Source organism: Miniopterus schreibersii (assembly GCF_964146895.1).
Source record: "Miniopterus schreibersii genome assembly, chromosome: 9".
Classification (NCBI taxonomy): domain Eukaryota; kingdom Metazoa; phylum Chordata; class Mammalia; order Chiroptera; family Miniopteridae; genus Miniopterus; species Miniopterus schreibersii.
Genome location: NC_138118.1, coordinates 60,274,166 through 60,298,215, shown reverse-complemented (window position 1 = coordinate 60,298,215; position 24,050 = coordinate 60,274,166). Strand labels below are relative to the sequence as shown.

The following is a 24,050-nucleotide window of genomic DNA, read 5'->3' as shown; positions in this document are numbered from 1 at the left end:
GTGAAAGAAAGGATTTAGATTTCAACAAAATTAAAGTATCTGTAGTAAGTTAACTTTATCAATTAAAAAACTGAAATATATCCAGATTAGAACTACTCTTAGGGCAATAGATTCTGGCCTTTTGTCACAGAAATATTTTAAATTCGTAATCACAATATTAATAGACATTTGTGATTCAGTAATGTTAGAGATTGATAAAATTTTGAAAAGATATAGTTAAAAGGTTATTTTAAAAACGTGATTCTACTATATTATGTGAAAATAATATTAATGCAAAAACCCCTTACTTTCTAAAATTGAGATCAGAACATACTATTAGAACATAAAATTCAATTAAAAGTGGAAGAAACAAATGCAAGGAGGAAAACAGAAATAAGGACTTTAAAAATCTATCATAATTATTTTTGAAGTTAAACTCTGTGTATTAAGTTTTGATGATTTAAAGATAAAATACCCATGGAAACTCAAGGGTGTTTTGTGTGGGGGAGGATAAAAATTATTATAATACAATATAAGTATGTACTAATTGTTGTAAAAACACTGAAATCCTAATTCCTACCTCTGTGGTGGTAGCATCTGAACCAGGCCTTGAAGGAAAAACCTGTACTTTCTCTTCAGGAGAGAAAGACCACTGCAGACAGAGAAAATCAAATATTTCTGAGATATGTAAAAGGCAAAGTATATTTAGATTGTGAGTCCAGAGTTTAGGAAGAAGAAAACAGGTAATAAAAAGTAAGCTGGTGAGAATTTGAAGTTCTACATACACATGCAACTTTTAAAAAGTCACTTTACTAGAAAAAGAATAGGAAGACTCTTGGCTGGTACTGTGAGGATGAATTAATGCTTCTAAATGGTTTAATCCATGCTCCCTCTGGAAAATGCTTTCCCATTCCATCTTCTATACATCAACACAGTGTAAGCTCTGAGAAAGGCAGACTATAACAAAGTGGCATGAGGCTGACTAACTGGGTTCTAACTCCTACCTCAGTCATTCACTGTATATCCTTAGGCAACTTATCCTCTCATGGCTCATCTTTAAAATGTAAATAACATTGCAGCTCAAGAATCTAAGAGCATTGATTATAAGACATTATTATTTTATGTAATGGTAGGAAAAATGTTATCAATTAAACTGTGACATACAATCAATGATTTAAAAAGTCATCCTGATTACAGAAATGTTAAAGACCAGGCAGGGGAGGAAGATGAAACATGGTAAGTTGTATCCACCCCATAGAAGGTTATAAATACAAAATGAATTAAAACGTGTAATACCGCTGGAACAGTACCTGGCATATAATAAGTGTTCACTGTTAGCATGTAGTGTTTGCCAAGCTTTACTTTGTGCGGTGTATAATTCTTTCTTTTACTTTGTGGTCTGTAAATGAAGCAAGAGGTACTGAATATGTGCATTCTACTGCATATACTCTATCTTGCCTGAGGCATACTCATACACTGGAGATTTTATTAGAGAGACTAAACCTCTATATTTAATATAAGGTCCTTTTTTATTCTAGAGACTTAGGATATTGTGATTCAAGTGTATAGTTATCTTTGTGTAAAGGGAATTGCATCTGACTCAGTTTTACACTGCCAAAGCATAAGGATGGCTAAAAAGTTCCTGGTAAGATTATTTTTCCCAAACAGTCTCTGGCTCAAGTTCTTGACATTCAGTCTGGGCAAGTACACACACCAGGTGTTCTGCTTCACACTCAAGGAACTGAAGCACCTAGGGAAGCTGATGACTTAGCTTCTGGAGGAGGCTTTATAAACAGCCCCAGATTGCTACACTGACTCATAAGGTTCCATCTGACATTCTATTTTCCCTGCTGAGGACAGATCTTGAAAGGATGAAATACTCTAAATATAATCATTAGTACCCAAGCTTATCAAAAGATAAAAGCACAATTAAAAAACAGTGGTGGGGGGGGAGTGGAGAAGGGGGAAGACTAGATGTTTACCTTTAGGAACACAGCATCCAAGTTACAGAAAATCGAGTTTGATGACTGTCGTCTTACACCAAACTAGCATATGATTAATAGTGGTTAGAAATCTTTCTTCAAAACTACCACCAATTAATGATCAACACTGCTAGTTTCATTCTGCGCGTGATCTGTTACAGCAACTGCAGGTGAACCCAAGCCCTCCCAGGTCGTATGGCTGTGATCGATAGGAGATTGGAGGAGAAAGGCCAAAAGGGTATAAAAAAGTTATCTTTTTAAATCGATTTAGTGTGCTTACAGAGAAAGCTATTCACCCAGTACAGTATTAGAATATAAGACTTTAAATCTTCAAGCCCTGGAGAAAACAAAGCAGCAAAATTGATGAAAACGGTCTACACTTTGAAAGGCCTCCTGGGGTGAGGAGAGCGCTCCGACTCCAGAGCCCCGTTTGCTGGGTATGGTGCCAACGCGGGTGTGGAGTTAGATGGCAAGGGCGTTAAACGCCCACCTGTCCAGTACACATGACATCTTGACCAATTAATCTCACGGTCACCAAGGGCTGCCCTGACGATGGCTTCCATGATACTAAGAGCCAAAAATAAAAGATCCTATCATTATGAATTCCCCTCAGCCTGCCAACCTCTCTCCTAGTGGCATTGTTACAGAGAAAAAGTAATATATATCAACCAACAAGGACAAGTCAGTATCCCTAGGTTACTGAAAGATAATTCGCTCTGAAATAAGGAGGTCGCTTCTTTACACCGATTTCAAAACCCACAGCGCAGGCCTCCCTTGGAACAGCTCCCAACTTGCTTTCGTCGCCCACCCGGACCTGTCAGCTCAAAACTTCTCATCTGTGTGTCTCGGTGCCTTTACTTTGCAGAAAGTGTGCGGCCAGAGCTCCCTGAGCGTTTCTGAATCACAAAGGCCGGGTGACACCTCCTCCATTTGGCCAAGGGCATCCTTTGTCAGCTGTCACCCCCGGTGGCAAAGGAAGATGGGGCGGCCCCCGCCGCTGTCCAACAACTGCTGGGCCCCGCAGGAGCCGGGCAGCGGCCGCACTGAACAAAGGCCAAAGGGCCGGACCCCGCTCGGGGAGCCGGACCCCGCTCGGGGAGGCGGCGGCGCGCTCCAGGCGGAGGTGCCCCCCTCGCAGGGCGGCCTCTGCCCGCCGCCCGCCCGGGCTGCCCCGGAGCCGCCCGCCCGTCCACCCGCCCGCCCGCGAGCCCCGGGCCGGCGTGTGTCTCCCCGGGTCCCGCTCGCGCCGGGGCCGGGACCCCGGCAGCCCCTCCGGCCAGGCCCGGGGAGGCGCCCCGGACCCCAGCGCAGGCGGCCGGGGGGGCCCAGAGCCAGGGGGCCTCGTCCCGTGGCGGCCGGCGCCGGGGTCCGCCGGGTCGGCCGGGGGCGCCTGGCCCGCCGCCGGGGACACCTGGGGGCACGTGGGGGCACCGCCTCCCCCGCGGGCCGGGCGCGCGAGCGGGCGGGCGGCCGCGCGAGCGTGGGCGTGTGTTGGGCGCGGGGGGCGGCCTCCCGCCGCCGCGTCGCCTCCTCCCCCGGCCGGGGCCGGGGGAGGGCCCGCTCACCTCGGTAGCGGCGGGAGGCGAGGTGGCACACCGCGAGCAGCAGCACGGCCACCAGCGCCAGCGCCTTGGCGCTCCTCACGCTGAAGTAGTGGTTGATCTCTCGCTTGCCCAGGTTGTAGGCCAGAGCCGCCATCTTGGTTCCTCCATGACAACAGTGCGCGGCGGAGCGGGGAAGGGGCGCCGCGCAGGGGCAGCACTGGGGCTGCCGCCGCCGCAGCCAGGCCAGGAGCCGCCGCCAGTCCCCGCGGCCGCCGCCCGCGCCTCCCGCCGGGGAGCCTGCCCCCGCCGCCGCGGCGCCCGCGGCCTCCTGCCCCGCCTCGGCCCCGGCCGCCTCGGCCGCCTCCCCCCAGCCCCGCCGCCGCTCCGCCGTGCCGGTTCCCGAGGCGCCCCGGACGCCTGTCTCCTCCCCTTCCTCCTCCTCCCCTTCAGCCTCCTGCCTTAATAGCGGCTGCATCTGCGAGGGGGGTCCGGATGCCCAGGGCTCCGGGGTCACGGGCCCCCGACGGCCCTCCGGGGTCACCGGGTCAGGGGCGCCGGCGGGCGGCGGCGGCGGCGGCGCAGACATGGGGCCCGAGGGGAGGGGACGGGGCTCCCGCGGCCCGGGCGCCCGCCCCGGGGCTTTCTCCTGCTTCCTGGCCGGTACCTGCGCCCAGTTGGGGCCAATAGAACTACAGGTCCGGATGAAAAGTACACATGCCTCCACTTCCTCCTCCCCCCAACACACCCCTCGACGAGCTTTCCCTCCGGAACCTGACCCCGGGGCCAAGGCCACCCCACGTCACCGGGCTGCCTTGGCCGTCCGGCTGCCCCCGATGCCTGCCTGCGGGGGGTTGAGGCCGCGGCAGGACCGGCCCGAGCCCAGCCCTGGCCCGTGTCTCTTGTAACTTTTTTTTTTTTTAAGGCCTGTTTGCCCAATTCCAGTGGACAAAGATGCACCAAAGTCCAGGGCAGAAGGTGCGCTGGGAGCCCAGCCTGGTGCGGGCGTTGGTGAGACGAGAACCGCGCGCTCTCTGTTTACACAGGGGTTGGCTGGTGGATGTGCCAGCGTCCCGCTCGGAAGGTGGCTAATGTTTTGTGGTTGTCAACAAAGGGAGCGCTCCTTTGCCCCGTGAAGCGCTGGTTTTCTAGCCTCCGCCCTCCTCCTGTTCTGTTCCGTTTTGCTTTTTATTCTGGTCTGTCCTGTACTGCCTTCCAGGTGGGACTGGTTATGGCTGTTTACGTTGCTTCCCTCGCTCCTTGCCTTGTGTAGAGTGAGTCCTTGGTGAGTTGGGGTGTTTTCAAGTATTCTTGACAACTTTTCCCAGCTAGCCACCCCTGAGCTTGTGTTTATGGGCCCCTCTTAAAATTGTAGAATGTTAGATAGATGAAGGGACAATAGAGATCTGGTGATCCCAATTCTTTCCATCCAAGGGCTCTTTTTATTATGTTTTCGTCCAGGGACCCCGTATCTTGAAAGATTTTTGTCACTTAAATGAAATCACATATATCACTGTCATGGGTGTAATGCTAATAAGCAATAAAATTAAATAAGTGTACAAATACTAGGCACTGTTCCCTGGAAATGCTCGCTTAATTTTGGCTGTCACTCTTCTAATCCAAGGATGATCGCATAGTGGAAGAATTAAATCAGATATTGTAAAAATCCGATAAATAAGTCTGCTAACAATATATGGTCTGCCAATCACATCCTAGAAATTTCTATGATGTCATCAACAGCAAATTAGAATTTCTGATCAGTGTGCGATAACCAGTGTTACCCCACAGATTTGATTTAATGCCTGCCAAAAGTAAAGAAACTTGACATTTTATTTAATTGCGATTTCCAGAAGGCTTTCTGAAATATTGTAAATAGCTTGTGGACCTCTTCCTTCCTTCCCTCTAGTTTAAAGCTAATCCCTGCCTCTGCTCAGAAGCTCTTCCTGTCTTCCTTTGTTTGGAGGTGTTGATGATTCCATCACTTATCCCTATATCAATTATCTTCTCTCAGTGTCTTTTTAAAACCCTCCCTCTCTCCTGGCTGTTTCCTTTCCACCAAATAAGTTTTCTCTTTATAGGGAAACACATCCTTCGACTCTGTGTTTCTGTGTGTTTACCTCCATCTCTCGTCTCTGACAAATATCTACAAAGGGTAGAGGGGACTTTGTGGTGTCCACTTGCTCCACTCCCATTCTCCCTTCTAAATAACTCTCAAATATGTTGCCTCCTCTCATCCCCTTGCTGTTGCGTTGGGTAAGTCATGTTTTCTTGCCTAACTTTCTTACAATTTTAACTCATCTTCTTCAAGTCTGGCTCAAAAGTTCAGTCTTACTGCCTCTGTGACACACTTCTGGTCAGACTGAACTTTCTTCAGCTCAAATCTGGATAATGCTAAAAACCAGTTAGAGGCTCCAAGTTTATTTGCCTACCCCTAAACCGTACAGAATGTTTACTAATGCTCAGCAGGTTACCTCACCTCCCAAGGGTCTGATAAAAAGAGAAAACATCTGATAGGAACACTTTCGACCTCGCTTCTCAATGTGCATTATTTAAAAACAAAACAAAACTACCACATTTTATGTCTACCATTTATTTTTAAACCAAATATTTCTTTCCCATTGTACCACAGGAAGTCATGGAAATAAACAGGACAGGGTAAGGAGACTGAAATGGAGCAGCCAGTGCAATAGGAGGAGCACGTTTTAAAGTGAGAGTCTTTTGGTACAAACGGTTCCTCCTCCACTGTGTCCATATTTACTGTTTATACGGATGTGATTTTGTTTAACCAAGTAAAATTGACATAACATTAATTTCAGATGTACAATGTAATGATTTGATGTTTGTATATATTGCAAAATGATCACTACAATAAGTCTAGTTAATATAGTTAATACATTCGCCACTATACAGTTACAGGTTTTTTCTTGTGATTAGAACTTTTAAAATCTATTCTCTCAGCAACTTTGAAATATATAATACAGTATTATTAACTGTAGTTCCCTCCTGGCTTGAAAAGTTTCTCCTCCGCCTTCCCAAGCTATCTCTCATCTGTGTCCTTGATTACATCAATACCATTTCATTTGAGAACCTGGTCTTATAAGCTTCCTTCTTTATATCTACCTTCAATTTATCCCTCTGCACTGCTTACCCTGCATATATATAAGCTCAAATGCTTCCTATTTAAAACACCTTCCTTAATTCACTACATTCTATTCTCAACCATCAAACTTCTAGAAGAACAGTCTATGGTTACTGTTCCGCCCTTTCCCCTCCCCCCAACTACTTAGTGGTTCTTTAAACACTTGAAAACTGACTTCTGCTCCTATTATTTTACTTAAACCACTCTTTCAAATGTCAACCACAACCTAAATTACCAAATTCAATGTCTTTGTCTTAGCTAAATTTTTCTTGACTGTGCAGCATAGTTGAAGTATTTGCTTTCTTAACATTTTCTCTTTATGGCTTCCATCCCACTCCATCCGTCCGGCTCTCTCCTTTCCTTTCCCATGCCTGTCCAAGAAGAGCCCTCTTGCTTTTCCAAACCCCCTGTAGGAAAGTGCTTTGCAGAATTCTCTTGCTTTTCTTTCACATGTCTCAGGGACAGCTTTGTTGAGTATCTCATGGTACTTCAGACTCAGTGTGTTGGAAGCCAGTTTTATTTTCCTTCTAAACCCATTCATCCTGTTATGTTTACCGTTTAACTCATTGACACCACTGTCCTTCAAGTCGCCTTTGACTCACCTTCTTTCTCCTCTGCCTTATTTAAAGTATGGTTTTCAATGGGGATGGGGTGTGTTCACAAGATGAGCCATCAGGTAGTCAGAACCAAGTACTGAAACTTCTGTTTATAGTTAATTCCTGTTAAAAATGATTAAAGAAAATAAAGTTTGTATCGATTTTTGGAGAACTGCAAAGTAAGGTGAAGGCAGGAAGTTTTTGTAGATAAAGAATAAAGAACAAGGAAGAGAAAAACAGAAAATATCTGCTTGACTGGGGCCACGTAGTCAAACTTGTTTGGGATGGGAAGAAGCAAGGAAATAAGTGTAGACCCCAGCATTGGCGTGGTGTTTGGGGATTGGCTGCCTGGATATGCTGCATTCTGGTTAAGTGGAGTATTTACAGGGACAGGAAAGTTATCTAAATTTTGGTTTTCTGATGTGGTACCCTGGGGCAGGAGAAGCTTCATCTTGGGCCTAGAAAGTTATTTCAACATTCTTAAGTACAATAAAATAAGGCTTCATTAATATTTAATATAAGGACTTCCCCTGGTACTCTGGTTTGGTCTTTATGTAGAGTGATGCCAAGTGCACTTGGAAAGGAATCCTGAGGGGAATGCATATTGTGCCTACGAGCCTATCAAGTGGATTCACAGATTGTATTATCTAGTTTCACTGAAACTCACAAAATAGAAAGTGACTTAATATCCCTGTGGGGAAGGTGAATTGAAGATGATTCTAATTATACAAGCCCTAGCAAACAAGAATATATAGAATGGAATCTTCTAATACTAGCTCTTCATCAGCTATGTTACATGATTTAAAAAAAAGTTTGTGGATTATATATAAACAAATACAAGCTATATATCGCACATAAAGTATATACAGGATGTCCCAAAATAATGTATATACACTTCAACAGCTGATAGCTCAGTTTTGAAAATGAGATATATTTTAATAAACACTGCCTTAACAATTATTCAAAGTGTGTGTTTACATTTTTTGGGACACCATATACATACACACATGTTTGTGTGTATATGTATATAACTTATTTCTGCAAGAAACCAGAAAAAAATGTGAAATTATCAGATTATTTGAAATAAGGATTTACATCCACTCATTATAAACCATGGCTCTTGCTATAAGTTTATGATACCTTGAGATGAGAGTTACTACAGATATAAAGCCATCAAAGTTAACAAATTAAGCACCCAAACATGAATTAAAGCTCTCTCTTGGAGAGCAAAACAGTTTGTAAGCATGTACGTGTGAAGGTCCAGAGAGCCCAACCCAAGATGTACCTCAGTGATATGCAGAATATTTTGACCTAAAGGCAATTTTGGCTTCAGGCTCCAGTGAAACTTCTGCCCCTTCCCCTCCCCCCCTTAACTACCTAAAAGAATTTGAGTTAGAGACCTTGCCCATAAGATAACTTATCTACAGGGAAGGGTAAACTTATTACTAAAGTTCTGTTCTTATCAAATTCCAATGACCGTTTGAAGCCTCCAGGGCACCTTACCTCCTCCCTAGCTCAGGATGTCTTATATACCTCACTCCCTCTTTCCATGTCTTACTCTTATATATGTGAGGGTGGTCACATGTGCATAATACTAAATCTGCCTCCTGTTGATAGGATTATTTGCCCAGCCAAAAAGAACCACAGGAGGAAAAGGGGACTTTTTCCCTTCCCCACATATGAATGTTTCAAGTTACACGCATTATATTAGTTTTTTTAGTAAAGCAGTACATATTTCATAACTAAATAAAGATGTGCATAAGTTGGAGGGGTGCATGCTCAAATTTTTAACTAGTAGGAATGCATGGTCAAAAAACTAAAATCCCTGACTTAGTGAGTCGCCACATCCTGTTCATTCCGCCTTCCTCAAACTCTCTCCTTCTTCGCACAGTGCTCTGGTTTAGACTCCAACCTGACCATTACAACAGGCTTTTACTGGCTTCCTTACCTCTAACTTTTCACTTTTCAATCTCTTTTTTCCAAATTGCTGCTAGAATTGCTTGTCTTGGCTTATATTGATCTTGTCATTTCCCTGCTTAAAAACGTTGGTGGCTCCCTATTGGAACAAAATGAATCCCGAGCCTCCTAACATGATTTGGCCTAAGTCTCTGTTTCTTTTGTTCAGCTCTCATTCCATCCAATCATGCTAAACTACAAGCCAGGGACATTGGTTTGTCGCTTTTCTCTTACTATCACCTTCGCTTGAAATACTTTCCCCTACACTTCGTGTTCTACTTGTTTAACACCTTTCTTCTTTCTTTTTCCTCTCCAGCTTTATCGAAATGTAACTGACAAATAAAATTGTTTATAGTGTCCAACGTGGTGATTTGATATACACATACTTTGTGAAATGATTACCACAATCAAAAAAGTTTCTTCCTTTAAAGACCTGCTCTATTTTGCCTCCTCCAGAAAGTTAGCCCCATGGCTTTTTATCGGAATATAACTCTTTCCCTCCTCTGATTTCTCATAGTTCTTTGTTTCTGTCTGTGCTTAAGTTTGCATTCAGAACAGGCCACCCTCCAGTCAGAACAGAGACCTTCCCTGTGAATATTGTGTGTTTTGTGACATTATCAGTTTTGTCTTTTGGGATAAATCCCAATGTGCCTTGTAGTCTGTTCAGTTATTATGTTTATCTTCCTCCTCTTCAGTCTCCTCCCTCTAGATTTTATGCACTGGGTCAGGGAGAGTTAGTACTTTTTGTATTATTTGTAGGGGAAATTTTGTGAAAAACTTAGAAACAGACCAAGATATAATGGTTGTCTTCAGTGGAAAACTGGGCATTGTCCAGATTATCTGGTTCTGTAGTGTCTCTGAATCTTTTATTATCTTTGAATTATTTTACATTGCTGTGGGTTATATAATACTTATACTAATGCAAATATTTTTGCCCATAGAAATGCAAATTGTATCTTGTTGGGATTCACTTGATTATTGCCCTATGGATATGGAGCAGTTTTGAAGTTTTATATTTGTTTAGCAAATTTATTCCACCATTCTTAATGTCCCTGTATGTGTAGTTCTTTGAATTCTCCTTTGAACCGATTATAATATCTTACTGGTTCCCTCACTAATTAATGAATAAGTAAAAGCTTTGACACATGTTCATTTCATATCTGTATGAAAGTCATGCTGTACCCTCTTCTGACAGTTATCTTTTACTACAGGAATATGCCTTGAACTTAATAAATAGTAGCATTTCTTAAATTCAGATTAAAAAGCATTTAAGAGGAATACCAGAGGAAGTTGAGACACTTTTCTTCTTAGAATTGTTATGATTATGTAGAGAAAAAAGTATGTAGAGAAATATTTTCCAAGTTGAATTTTGGCTTGTCTGAACAAGTGACCAGTTTCCTGTGGAAGACTGAAGCTTGTTTTTATCACAGTGAGTTTGAACATTGGCCTTTGGGTTCTTTGATCAAGTTGAGTATACATAGAACCAGATCAAAACCAAAACCAAATGCCCCTAGTTGTATTTACTGAAATATTCAAAAACTGAATCAAGAGAATAAGAAATTCTAAAGTTTTATTCAGTTAGTTTATTATATGTTTTTAGTATTTTTTTTTTTAATCTGGAGGATTTCACCTTGAAAAAAATTATACAGAAATCTCATTTGGAAGTTGTATGAATTAAACATTTCATACATGATAAGTCTTAAACATAAGAATCATATCCTGAATTCACCTTATATTCCCACCTCTCTTTGTCTTTAGACTGGGAAAGGCTTAAGTCAACCTTAGGTCTCTGATTCTTTCTGTTTAAATTCTCTGCTTATCTGAGTTGTACTTCATTTCTCCCACCTTTTCAGCTTCTCTTCTATCTCCTTTCCTTCTGTTACCAATTGTGGTGTTTTCCCAGATGTCTGTACTTTTGAGAAAGTGCACTCTTACCCTGGTAGCCTCATTCACTTTACTGGTTTGGACAAAGGTGAAAGAAGAGGAAATGAGAAAAAAGTGGACAGATTGGAGACAGATTTCAGAAGTAAAATTGATAGAACTTGACAGATTGCATGCTAGAGGTAAGGGAGAGGTAGAATCAAGGGTGACTTCTGTTTCTGGCTTGAGCAACTGGTGGCTTCAGGGACCACTTACTGACATGGGAAACTCTGGACTGGGGATAAGCTTGGGAAAGATTATCATAATATTTCTTCAGTTTCTTTTTGTTTACATTGAAGTATGTTTAAAAATTGAAACCCAGAAAATATAATACATATTAAATTTTCATGTGTGAAATTTGGTCCCTTCGATACCCATTTCTTGTCCACACCCCCCTCCTCCAGGTTTTTTAAGTTTAGTTTTATTGTTGAGAGTATTACAGATATCCCTAATTTTCTCCCCATTGCCCCCCCTCCATCTGGCTCTCTCCCCACCCCAGGACTTCACTGGACTATTGTCTTTGTCCTTGGGCTATGCATTATATGCGTATACATTTTTTGGTTAATCTCTTTCCCACCCCCCCTCCCTCAGATCTGTCAGTCTGTTCATGCTTCCATGTCTCTGGACTTCCTTTGTTCGTCAGTTTATTTTGTTCATTAGATTCCACATATAAGTGAGATCATGTGATATTTGTATTTCTCTGACTGGCTTATTTCGCTTAGTGTAATACTCTCCAGGCCCATCCATGCTGTCGCAAAGGATGTAAGAGATCCATTTTTTTTATAGCTGCATAGTGTTCCATTGTGCCTTCAATACCCTTTTGTAGGACAAAAAATTGCACCTCCCACTCCATTCCCAAGTGAAGGATGTTAAGCATTGATCAAAGTGGGACAACTAGAATGGGGAAAAAAATTCTAAATGACCTGCCTGGTTTCACGCCTTCTGGCCCAAATGGTACTGACATTTTCATCAAGCAGGTTAAAGAAAACAATAGAGGTTAATTAACTGTTTCAGTTGAAATGGCCTAAAACTGCTCTAGGCCTCAGGTAACTCTAATGTTGTTAGCATCTTGGCCTTCCACTTTGCACTATATCATCGTTGAATGTATGTTAACAAGTTGGGATGCTTTTGTGTAGGGCTGTGTAGTTCATAGGGATGTGTGAAAATGTATTAGGTAATGTCTTTAAAACACTCTAAATGATTTATTGTTTAGCCAGTTTTTCCTAAGGAGTAGTTTGTCTCCAACGGTTCAAATGGCCATCTAGCTAGATGATAAAGAGCAATCTTCACCTAACGCTTAGTGGGTTTCAGGAGATGACTCATAGATCTTTTACTCTATGTACACAGAACATATATTTACATTTCCCATCATGAGATTCTGTCTTTCTAACTAGCATATTTGCGGGGGGGGGGGGGGGGGTGGGCACTGAGATATCATTTTCAGTTTGCAGAAGTGGCAAAGTGGCAGGTATAACTTTGGGTTGTTAGGGAAAAGTTTGTACTGTGGGGGTAGAATAATGTAGCAAAAAGCGTAGGTTTTCAAAAGAACATTCAGTTGAACTTCAACTTTCTTACTTGTAAAATGAAGATAATAGCTCAAGGTTGTTTTTATGACTGTGAGTAATGTATAGTTTTTGACACTTGAGTGATGCTCAAAGATTCTTTCTTCCTTCAAAGTCCCTTGTCACTAGTAAATTCACCAGCAATTGTTCTTAAATTTGCTCTCTGCCAGTCCATATCTACAAGTTAACGTGTATGACATAGAGACTGTTTAATAGAAAATAGCCAAATCAAGCAGATACATTCCTTTAGATAATTAAATAATCCTTGTTTTAGCCTGTTAAACAGTACTCCAGTATGATACTGAAAAGTCCCGCCACTGACCTTATTCCCTTATTCCAAGTTTTAAATAATTTAGCTTAACAGTCCACTCTTTTGGCCAGATTGTTTACCTAGTTCAGCAAGAGGTTTTAACTAACCACATATGCCTCCTTGATCACTCAGTGTTGAGTAACTGGAGAGACCAAATAATTTAATTCTGCTGCATAATTTCATTAAGTAATATAGGATTCAATAATTTAAAACCTTTTTTTTGTGTGTGTGTGGTTTTTTTTAATCTCAAAATTAGGAAACCAAGCCCTAGAAAATCTACCCATCAAGATTTCACCTTCAGCCTGGCTGTCGTGGTTCAGTGGTTAAGCATCGACCTATGTGTGATCCAGGAGATTGAGGTGTGATTCCTGGTCAGGGCACATGCCCGGGTGGCTGGCTCAATCCCCAGTAGGGGGCGTGCAGGAGGCAGCCAATCAATGACTCTTTCATCATTGATGTTTCTCTCTCTCTCCCTTCCTCTCTCTGAAATCAATAAAGATAAATTTTTTTAAAAAAGTTCCACTTGATGTTGAGAGTTAGAGATAAATTACCAAGTAAAACAAAGGACTTCTTCATACAAGCATCAGAAAATAGACAATTAATAAATAGATGCCATCAGTATTCCAAACCAAATAATTATAATTAAATGTCCCTTATTGTTCATTTAGCTTTATGTATTTATTTCTTGTCCTGCTGCATCTTGGGTCATTGGGCTGTTTTAATGAAATCATCTGCTTCTGAACTAAAAAGAGTCCTGGAAGTCCCAACTGGTTTCTACATACATCTGACAGTTGTGCAGGCAATGCTATCTTATGCTATAAAGTTGTTATACATGAGCCTGTTCTTTGAAATATCAGCAAAGTACATGGTATAGTCCTTTCCATGAAATTCTGAGATTGCCCTTTTTTATTGAAAGTAAAATTTTTAATCTTTATTGATAGGTATATATAGGAAAAACATAGTATGTGTAGGGTTAGGCACTGTCTGAGGGTTCAGGTGTCCACTGGAGGGTCTTAGAATGTATCTCCCATAGATAAGGGGGTGACTACTGTATTATGGACAGTGAGAGCACTGACAAATCTCCAGGGCCTTCCAATTCGTTCTGTAATGTGTACAATCAGAAACATATACAAGTAATATTTTATCTAGAAAATATACCTGTCAATTTTACGACTCTTGATCAGTTCTTACAATGGTGTTGAGCTAATTAAGAAATATAGATGTCAAGAAACAATTATTTTAGTTATCACTTTTTTTATAAGGCAAGAAAAAAATTATGAATTTCCAGGGGACTTATGGGAAATTTCAAAGAAGTTTTTGTGTAAAAAAAATTCTGAAAATTTTATTTTTCTGATTCTAGGGTACGATCATGGGAAAGCAAAATCAAAAAAATTTTCAGAGTACTTTGGATCAACTATTAAGACAGAATCAGTTGTGCCTGAGAAACAATAATTTGGCTACCTCTTCATCAGCGTGACAACACAATATTCGAGTAACAAGAAGGTATCACAATTGAAAGGAATCTTAGCTCTCTCAAAAACAAGGAACTTTATGTTTTTGTTGCTTATACTGATGAAAAAGATGTTCTGGTCATGAAGCTCACAAGGTGATCAGATCATAAATTTCTAAATGGGCAGGTCATGTGGGTAGTCATACCCTAGGTATAGAAGTATTTTAGTAAAAGATTTATCTTTGCCTTAAATATGCCCCATTCGTTGTTTCTGTGCATCTAGGCTCACACCTCTGAAATGCCTCTTTTCAGAAGCATAACCACCCTCTAGAGAGCCCATAATCTTGTTAAGCAATCTTCCTTATGTCCCCCTTCCTTAATTCCAAATGCATAAAAGAAACTGCAAAATTGTTATTCTCTGGAGCATTTGAGATCTTGCTTCCCAGCAATTATTGTCAGTTTGGGCTCAAATAAACCCTTATAAAAATTCTCTACAGGTTTAGACTTTTCTTAAGTGGACACTTAATCAAGGGCTTGAAAAAGTCAGCACAAAACACGGAAAACTATTTTGATGGGATATGGAATTTCTGTCATGCTGACAGATCACACAGAATGTAAAAGAATAACTATTTATTATTGTAGGGGGAAAAAACACCTTTTCCCTCTTTTCCAGTTTTTTTTTTTTTGGCTGGTCTAATAATTAAAATGACACAGCCACATTAACAGGAGAAAATGAATTTAATTTCATATATATGGAAGTCCATAAAAATATGAGAGTCAAAGAAGTGACCAAAGCACAACTTTTATATCTTTCAGACAAACAATAAATTTGTGAAGAATTGACAGGAAAAAAGTTTGGGTTGGCAGGTAGTAAATTAGTGAGGAAGTAACAAGGTCTGTTTATTACAGGGAGGGTGCCTTTCACAAGGGAGATTTATTTCCTACTGCAGGGCAACAAAGAAGGGTCAGAGTGGCTTTCTTGAACTGACTGGTTTTTGTTTTTTGTTTTGTTTTGGTTTTAAGTAACTTTAATTCAAAATAATCAACTATTTTGGAGTGGTGTATTTTGCTCCCCTTCACTACTTGTTAAGAGAAGAGCAAATGGTTCAAGATAAACTGTCATTTTAATATATAGAAAACTAAATTCTAGCTTTGCATTAATATTATTTTTAGCAGTAAAAGATTCATGAACTCCCTCCCTTACTTTTTAAATTATATTACAAATAAATCCATTGAAACTGAGTGAACTTTGTCAAAATTTGAATACAGTTTATTGCTTCTTTTCAGATTCATTATTTGCAGTTTGAGGCAAATACAGTTTTTTTTCCTACAAATATATGACTTTTTATATCTATTCAAAATTTGTCTTGCACAATCCTTTTTCACATTGTGGAAGAACTAGACTTCTTACCTTAAGGTAAAACTACTCTCCTTTCCTTAAAAGCAAAAACACATTCCATTACCATGCATTCTCAGTGGTACTTTTCTGCTACTATTGCTTTGATTACCTATATGAATTAGAACTTCCAGTCAAATTAACTAATTCATGGATACACACATAAAACCCTCTAGAGTCACATATTCCATTTTTCATATTTAAAATTAGCAAAACGAAGATAATCATTAATATATCATGACCAACAAATATATCCGCTATAAGAGATAAAAGAATATATATTAAAAATATGTTAGGTGACCACATTTTGGTGTTATACTTTGCTTAGAAATTCTCTAGTGTCCAACATTACACATTAAATAACTCTAAGCATAGTCTACGGTTTTAAAGTTAAATAAAGATCTTGGTTAAATTAACATACTGTAACTTAGAAAATCATTTATCAGAATTATAACAAGAATTTAGACCATTTGTATTTACATAGCTTAGTGATTGGGACTGAGAACTAAGATTCCTTGTATCAATTTGACTTAATATTTGTCCCAGGAAATTCTTGCCCAGGAATATAAAGCTACAAACCAATAAACAATTTCACTATTTGCTTCAAAAAATTCCTGAAAAGCAATTCATCCATACAGTTTGTTTATCTGGCCACACAGTTTTATCTCATATCCAGATAATAGATTGCTTACTTGTCCCTCAATCCTAAATTATTATGTCAAAGACTGTCCCCATCTCAATTACTTTTTTAAATTGACAAACCTACCTTCAACCACTTAATCCCAGATCCCCAAGCCTTATAATTATGCTCCCCAAACCTCCCCATTTTGAGACATTACTGGGATTTCCTAAGGTGGTGGTCTTCCTTATTGCAATAGGTCTAATAAACTTAGCTTTGATTAATCAACAGAAACTGTGAGTTAATAAATGTGTGTTGCTTTAAGTCCAGAAGTTTGTGGTAATATTGTTATGCAGCATTAGCAAACCAATACAACCATATTGATAAAACCAGGGAAGAATCATATAGTTGCTTTCAAACCAAGAGTAATCAAACCAACCTAGTTTGTAAATGATTCAACTTTATTACGTGAACTTGTGTCTTTATACAAATCTGCTTGTGACCTTGAGGTTTTTGTAATAATTTTTAAGCCTAGTTTTACATATCCAACTTCTTTATTTCCTGGGAAATTTTAGAATATTAGAGTTATATAAGTACTTATTTTTCTTTAAGAACCAATTAGAATGGAGCTATTTGGATTTGAGATACTTCATAATTTAATTCATTTATATATTCCAGAGATAGGAGAACATCAAACACACATTGAGAGGTAAAGGTTTTTCTTAATTACAGATACACAGACTTGCTGAGGGCTTGTAGCTTTAGTTCTATAACCTTAATCATAGGTTAACAGTAAGCACAGAATCATAAAAACTCACTAGAGCAGATTTCAAAGGGATATTGTACTTTCAGTGAGCATAAAATGTTTTCTTGACTGAGTTGAGTCTACATTTAGTCAAACAGACGAACAAAAACAGGCTAACAAACCAGATTCTTTATTATCTCTCATCTAACTGATCCCCATTATATCCTGACAGAAATCACCTAAAGATTAGATCATAACACCAGATTCTCAAACACTGCTATCACCAATAAGGAATGACTTTTTGGCTGTGCACAACCAAATTTCTATATATGTAGGGTGCTTTCTTGACTATGAAATCAAGACTGTCCCAGTTTCCAATGTACCCACTGGTCCATGGGTCCAACTGTGGAGTTAGACAAGACATGAACAGATAAATAGTCTTGGTCAAGAACCAGAAAAAAAGAGATAAAAGTTCCCATGGTGTACTCAGAGAACAATGATTTAGACTGTTTTAGTATCAAAGACTACATGGGGAGTAGAATGGCCAAAGGCTCTATTACTGATGACCTTGAATGTCAAGATGTGACAGTCTATCACTGTTGAAGATGTTAAAATATACTTTTTAGAATGGTAAACTCATAACTTTTATGCAGCTATAACAATGAATAGAAATTAAAGATTTTATTTAACTCATGAATAAGGAAACTGGTGAGGTATTACAAATTCAAAGGAGAATTTAAAAATGACACATTTATTGCCCGGCTGGGCGTGGCTCAGCGGTTGAGCGTCGACCTGGGATCCAGGTGATCAGGGTTCGATTCCCGGTCAGGGCACATGCCCGGGTTGTGGGCTCGATCAATGCCTCTGTCATCACTGATGTTTCTCTCTGTCTCTCCCTCTCCTTTCCTCTCTCTGAAATCAATAAAGATATAAGAAAAATAAAATAAAAATGACACATTTATACATTATAATATTGAAATAAATGTGCAAATGGTAAAAATGGGCTCATTGGAGTAGATAAGAAGGGAGGAAAGTTAACTCTCCACCAGTCAGAACTTACACAATTATAGACAATAATTATTTGTCATTGTTATCAGGTATCCAAAATTTACGGAGTTATAAAGTAACTGAAGGACAGTGAAAGGCTAGAATCAGATACCTGGAAGGGTATGATCTAAATGATACATACTTCTTTACATTGATGCATAATATTTCGTTAAAATGTGCTTGACTGGCTCAATGATGGGAAGCTGGTGAGACAAAATTGAGAACTGCTTTATGGGTAGAAACTACATAATTTGGTAGTTGCTTAGATGTATTAAGTGGGAAGGAGGTTTCAAAGATCATTCATTACAAGTGCGGCAACTGCCAAAGTGTTTAGTGGTTGCCTCACGTGGCCTAGGATAATGACCTGCATGGTGTCAGAGGCAATGAAGGGAAAAGCAAGGAAATATTTTAAGAAGGGATCATTTTAGAAACTTAAGTTCTTTGACAGTAAAAAGAGGTCCTTTGGGGCAGGGTAAGTCAGGGGACAGGGCTGCCATCTACTCCATTATCATTAGACTCTCCATTTTAAAGCCACCTTAAATAATCATGCAGTCCAAGTGAAAAGAGTGTGCTCGCTGTGCTTGGCAGCTCCAGGGTAAGTCCTTTGGCTTTCCCTTTTTAAATTGGCTTAGAATATATCACCTTTTTTGATGCACCTGATCAGGAATCATTTGTGGACCTACAGAAAAAATTCAGGAGGGAATGTAGGAAAGTCGTGCAGTGAACCAAGGGAGACTTTGCTCAGTACTTTTCTTCCCCTGTGTGAATTTAATAAGAGAATATTCTGAGTTTAAAAAAAAAAAAAATAGGAAGAGGAACTGAAGGAATATTATTCTCTTTTCTAAAAGTTTGGGTGAAAAGGCAATTATATGACCAGGGATCTTTTTCATATTAAAGATCTGAAGAAGACTAGGCTTTTTGTTTGTAGCTATATTACTGTTTGCTTCACTTAAGGTCATTTGAAACTCAGTTTTATATCAAAGATCTACTCTAAACTAGTCAGCTTGATCTTCTCCTTTCCCAACATTTCACAATTTCATCTTAAATTGGTATAATCTCTGTTTATCCCTTATATGGATATAAGGTACTACACTTTTTGTTGCTTAAGAAATAAAAGAAGGGAGGAGGGGAGGGAGGAAGGCAAGAAAGGAGAGGGAAGGGGGAAGGGAGGAAAGGAGAAAGGAAGGGGAACAAAAGGAATGGAGGAGGGAAGAAAGGGAGAGGGGAAAGAAAAGGAAAGGGTGAGTGGGGGGAGGCCTGATTCTAGTTCCAGTTTAGTCACTAGCTTGTTACAAAAGAGTTAGTCTGGTCACTAGTGTAGACCTGGGATCCCCTTTTCTTGTTCTGAACACTGGGTAGTAGTAAAACACTCAAACTACAACTTTCAATAAACTCCATATTCTTTCAATAATACCATCAGCTCTGGCCAGGTGGCTCTGTTGGTTGGAGCGTTGTCCTGTACACCGAAAGTTTGCCGGTTCGATTCCTGGTCAGGACGCTTACCTAGGTGGTGGATTTGATCCCTGGTCTAGGCCCATAACGGAGGCAACCAATTGATGTTTCTCTTTCACATTGATGTTTCTCTCTCTCCTTCTCTCTTCCTCCCTCCCTCCTCCCCTCCCTCTCTTCCTCTCTCTAAAAAAAAATCAAAAATAAAGCAATAGACATATCCTTCAGTGAGGATTAAAAAAAAGAGCATATCATCAATCAGTAAATATTATTCAGCACCTCATATGTGCCAAACCCTATGCTATAGGCTGGGAATGTGGTAGTGAATTAAGGCGTTCTTGCCCTCTTTAAACTTTTTCTCTGGTGGGATGTGCTAAAAAATTATCACACATAAGTAAATCAAAATTTAATACAGGTTGATGAGTAAAAGAAACCCTTTTTGTTACTCCTAAATTCATGGCTAGAAGCCAAAACCTGAGGTTAAAAATTTGTTGACTGCTACAGAGTCTAAAGACAACAGAAAAGAACTGGAAACAGTCATCCCCTCAAGGCTTGTGGTTTTTAACTGATTCTTCCATGCTTCAGGCCATTTTCCATTACTTCATTCCATTCAATCTCTCTCAGAGGACATCACCAAGGGGATAGAGAGAGAAAGAAACAACTATCTAAAGTAAGAGCGCTTGGCATTTTCTTCTCTAAAGCTAAGTGAAGGGGGGCGGCAAGAGGGCCACCCATAGAGATGGGGAATATCTGCAAGGAAGTGAGACTGCATCTTATTTTCTGTGGGATCATCTGCTCATGCTATACTTCCTGATCTGCCTCTATGCCATTTTTCAAAATGTATTTTATTGTTGAGAGTATTACAGATGTCTCCCATTTCCCCCCATTTGCTCCCTTCCACCCATCTCCCATTTTAACATAAAGGGGGAAAATCAGAAACAAATGGCAGAACAGAGAGAGGAAATGGCCTGTCCTTGAACCTTTGCATGGCAAAGATGTGCGAGTTCCCCAGTTAAAATAGATATTATGAAGTGTAGATGGACTTGAGCTGACCTCCTGGTACCTCACCTGACACCTGAGGTCTTGACACCAAGAGCTCGGTGGTGTACCCCTGGGGCAGCTGCTGTGGAAAAGCTGGAAGGAGTGAGCTAGAGTGGGATTGTTTATGTCAGCGATCCCTCAGGGTTTTCTGAAAAACCCTAAGTTGGAGGCTTGCTGCAAGGAGAACTTCAAAGGCCAGGTGGTGTTGCCCAGAGAAGCCTCTCTGAGCAAGAGAGAACCACTAACAGGCAGCCAGTTCCATAAAGCCCTTGGCTGTCTTCCATGCCTTTTCCTTTTCATGCCCAATTCCAGAAGCCCTAATATCTCAAAGAATGGAGAGGAGGTGTACAGGAGCTACTGGGAAGACACATCTTGAGAAAGAAAGTGAAACTGAGGTTTAAAATTCAACTAGGCTGGATTTTTAATAATTGAAAGGGATCCAACAGCTTTGAGAGCTACCAGAGTAATTGCTAAGAGGCAAGAGAGGAAAATTGAACATTACAAGGTTGAAGGCAGTGACTGGAAAAAAATAAAACTGTTTCATGTTTGTTTCTCCAGAGAGTTCAAACTGTAAGTAAATTGATTACAAATAAGTGGGATAATTTTGTTTGGTGTTAAATGCTGTGAAGCAAGTAGAGTAAGAGTAGAAAGTACCTATGAAGATGGGAGTAGTTAGGTAGGAAGCTACTTTAGCTGGGGTGGTCTAGCAAGCCTCTTTGGGTCAAAAACTTCCATGCTGAGAAAGAGCCACTCATTCCATATTCTGGGGCAAAACGTTAAAATGCCCCTAGGTAAGATCAAGAAAGAAGGTTGCTGTGGATGGAATTGGGTTAGTGAGGCAGGTGGTGATAGAAGATCCTCTGCAAGAGTCAGCAAAGTCCAAGAAGCAGAAGGCCTTGTAGGCCATGGTGAAATGTGTTGATCAAAACTTTGTTTTCCTCCCCACATTTTAGCACCTTCTTCTCCCTACCCTGCTTATAGAAGACTGGATTTATTAAGCTAATTTTATTTAATGGATCACACATAGCATATAATTCTAAATAATTCTGGTATCAGAAGTAAGAAACTACTAAGATATTTACATGTGTTCTTTTTTGACCTCAATGCTACTACTGTATCAAGATAGTTATAAAAAATTCATGGATGCTATTCCATTTTTCATCTCACTCAACTCTTCATACCCGAGGATTAAATGTTTGCCTCTCATGGGGGGTGCATATACTTAAGTAGTTATAATTGACATCTAGAATCCAGACGATGTATGTTTGCTATAAGATTGAAATGATGGGTTCAAGATTTGTTGTAAGTAGTTCATATTAATCATGCCAAATGAAAGAAGAACCAACCATTAATTTGCTATAGAAATTGTGTGGAAAATATAGAAAATGCATGGAAAATAATGAAAGCGTGGCAGCTAAAAGATCTGCTCTGTGACATTTGTGATTTAAACCCAGAACAGGAAACATTTCCTCTTGGATTTAGATTTCAACTCCAGAGATGGGACCCTCTAGCAGGAGCAATACGCGGTATCTCTCATTAGAGCAGCTCTCCCATAACCACGTTAAAGAATGCACCGACTGCCAGGGACGTGCGCTCAGTCCTCTCACAGCAATGTTTCTGGCTTCTTCTCTAATGCGAATTACAGGCCTCTCAGCACAATCCTTAAACTGCTCTCTGCTACACTTATGCAAATAGTCATTCTGAGTCCAATATGAGGCCTTCCAGTTAACGCGGGAATGTTAACTGTTGTACCTGTCTCATGGCAGAAACTGAGAAAAATTTCTGTTCAGTACGGAAATACCTCTACAAAGCTCATGATAAACGAAGACTTATGAATAGTGTACCAGTTGTTGCAGTGATCAGCAGAGCAGTGTATTTCTTTGGGTTCTTATGGGAAATTACTTTCTTTGGCACATTCTTGGGAATTAGTTTCTGTGTCCCATTAGCTCTGCGAGGTGACATCCTAAAATGACGGATGCAGTTCCATTGTTTCGTGAGACTGCTCTTAGGGCTCCTTGTTGGAATGCATATTATACTCTCTCTGAATATTATCTGAGAATATGATTTATAGTTTAGTTTTAATGTTTTTTTAAACATCACTTAATGAACAAGAAAGAAACTTGTAGTAAAGAGAGTAATAAACAGTGGAGCAGGCAGTCCTTGTTCAGGTCCTGATCTCACAGCCAAGTATGTGACCTGTGCCAAGTTACTTTACCTGTGGTGTCTGTCTCTCCATCTGTAACTTCTTTCTTTCTTTTTTTTTTTATGTGTATTATTTATTTAAGTCCTTTATTTCTTTTACTAGAATTTTATAAATATTTCTAATATATGGGTCTATACACAGGTATATGAACATGCCTTCATGAGTACTGTAAATAGAATATTTTTTTCCATTACAGTTTACATTCATTATTATTCTGTATTAGTTTCACATGTACAGCATAGTAGTTGGACAGTCATGTACTTTACAGAGCGGTCTCCCCGATATTTCAAGTACCCACCTGGCCCCATACATAGTTATTACAATATTATTGACTATATTGCTTATATTATAATTTACATCTCTGTGGCTATTCTGTAATTTCCAATCTGTACTTCTTAATCCCTTCACTTTTATCACCCAGTCCCCCAAACCTCCTCCCCTCTGGCAACTGTCAGTCTGTTCTCTGCATCTATGAGTCTGTTTCTATTTTGCATAATTTATTTTTAAAACCACCTCAGTTTATGTTTTCTATTATCCTAAGATTTTCAGCATTTAGTATTAAGCCTGTAACTTAAAATCCTGATGGGGAGACAAAACTGAAGTATGAAATTTATGAGAAAATATATAATTAAGTACAGATGGTCCCTGACCTATGATGATTTGACTTAGGATTTTTCGACTTTACCATGGTGCAGAAGCAATCCGTTGAAGAGCACTATGCCTGCTAAACCATCAACAGATGTTGCCGCCCTAGTGCTTTCTACCAGTGATTCTCAAGCCTCATCAGAAGAGAGAGAGCCCGGCCGGGCGTGGCTCAGCGGTTGAGCATCGACCTAGGATCCAGGCGATCGGGGTTCGATTCCTGGTCAGGGCACATGCCCGGGTTGCGGGCTAGACAGCCGATCAATGACCCTCTCTCATCATTGATGCTTCTATCTCTCTCCCTCTCTTTCCCCCTCCTTTCCTCTCTCTGAAAGCAATAAAGATATACTTTAAAAAAAAAAGAGAAATTGATGATCCTGTTGCCGTTGCTTCCACATCATACAGCGATTAATTTTAGTTCAATGCGTCAGACATTCTTCAGGCCCAGTGTGCTTTTAGCTGTGGGCATTAAT

The 24,050-nt window shown here is 40.2% G+C and overlaps 1 protein-coding gene across 1 annotated transcript in view; it reads right to left on the bottom strand.

Annotated features, from left to right (window-relative positions):
- The window catches only part of CASD1 (CAS1 domain containing 1), a 43,907-nt gene extending 39,681 nt beyond the window's left edge, over positions 1-4,226 (bottom strand). Inside the window, exon 1 of the mRNA XM_081147256.1 lies at positions 3,527-4,226. Coding sequence (XP_081003382.1) covers positions 3,527-4,091 — 565 coding nt within the window. The 5' untranslated portion in view covers positions 4,092-4,226. The remainder of the gene's footprint in view (positions 1-3,526) is intronic.
- Positions 4,227-24,050: the final 19,824 nt, after the last annotated feature.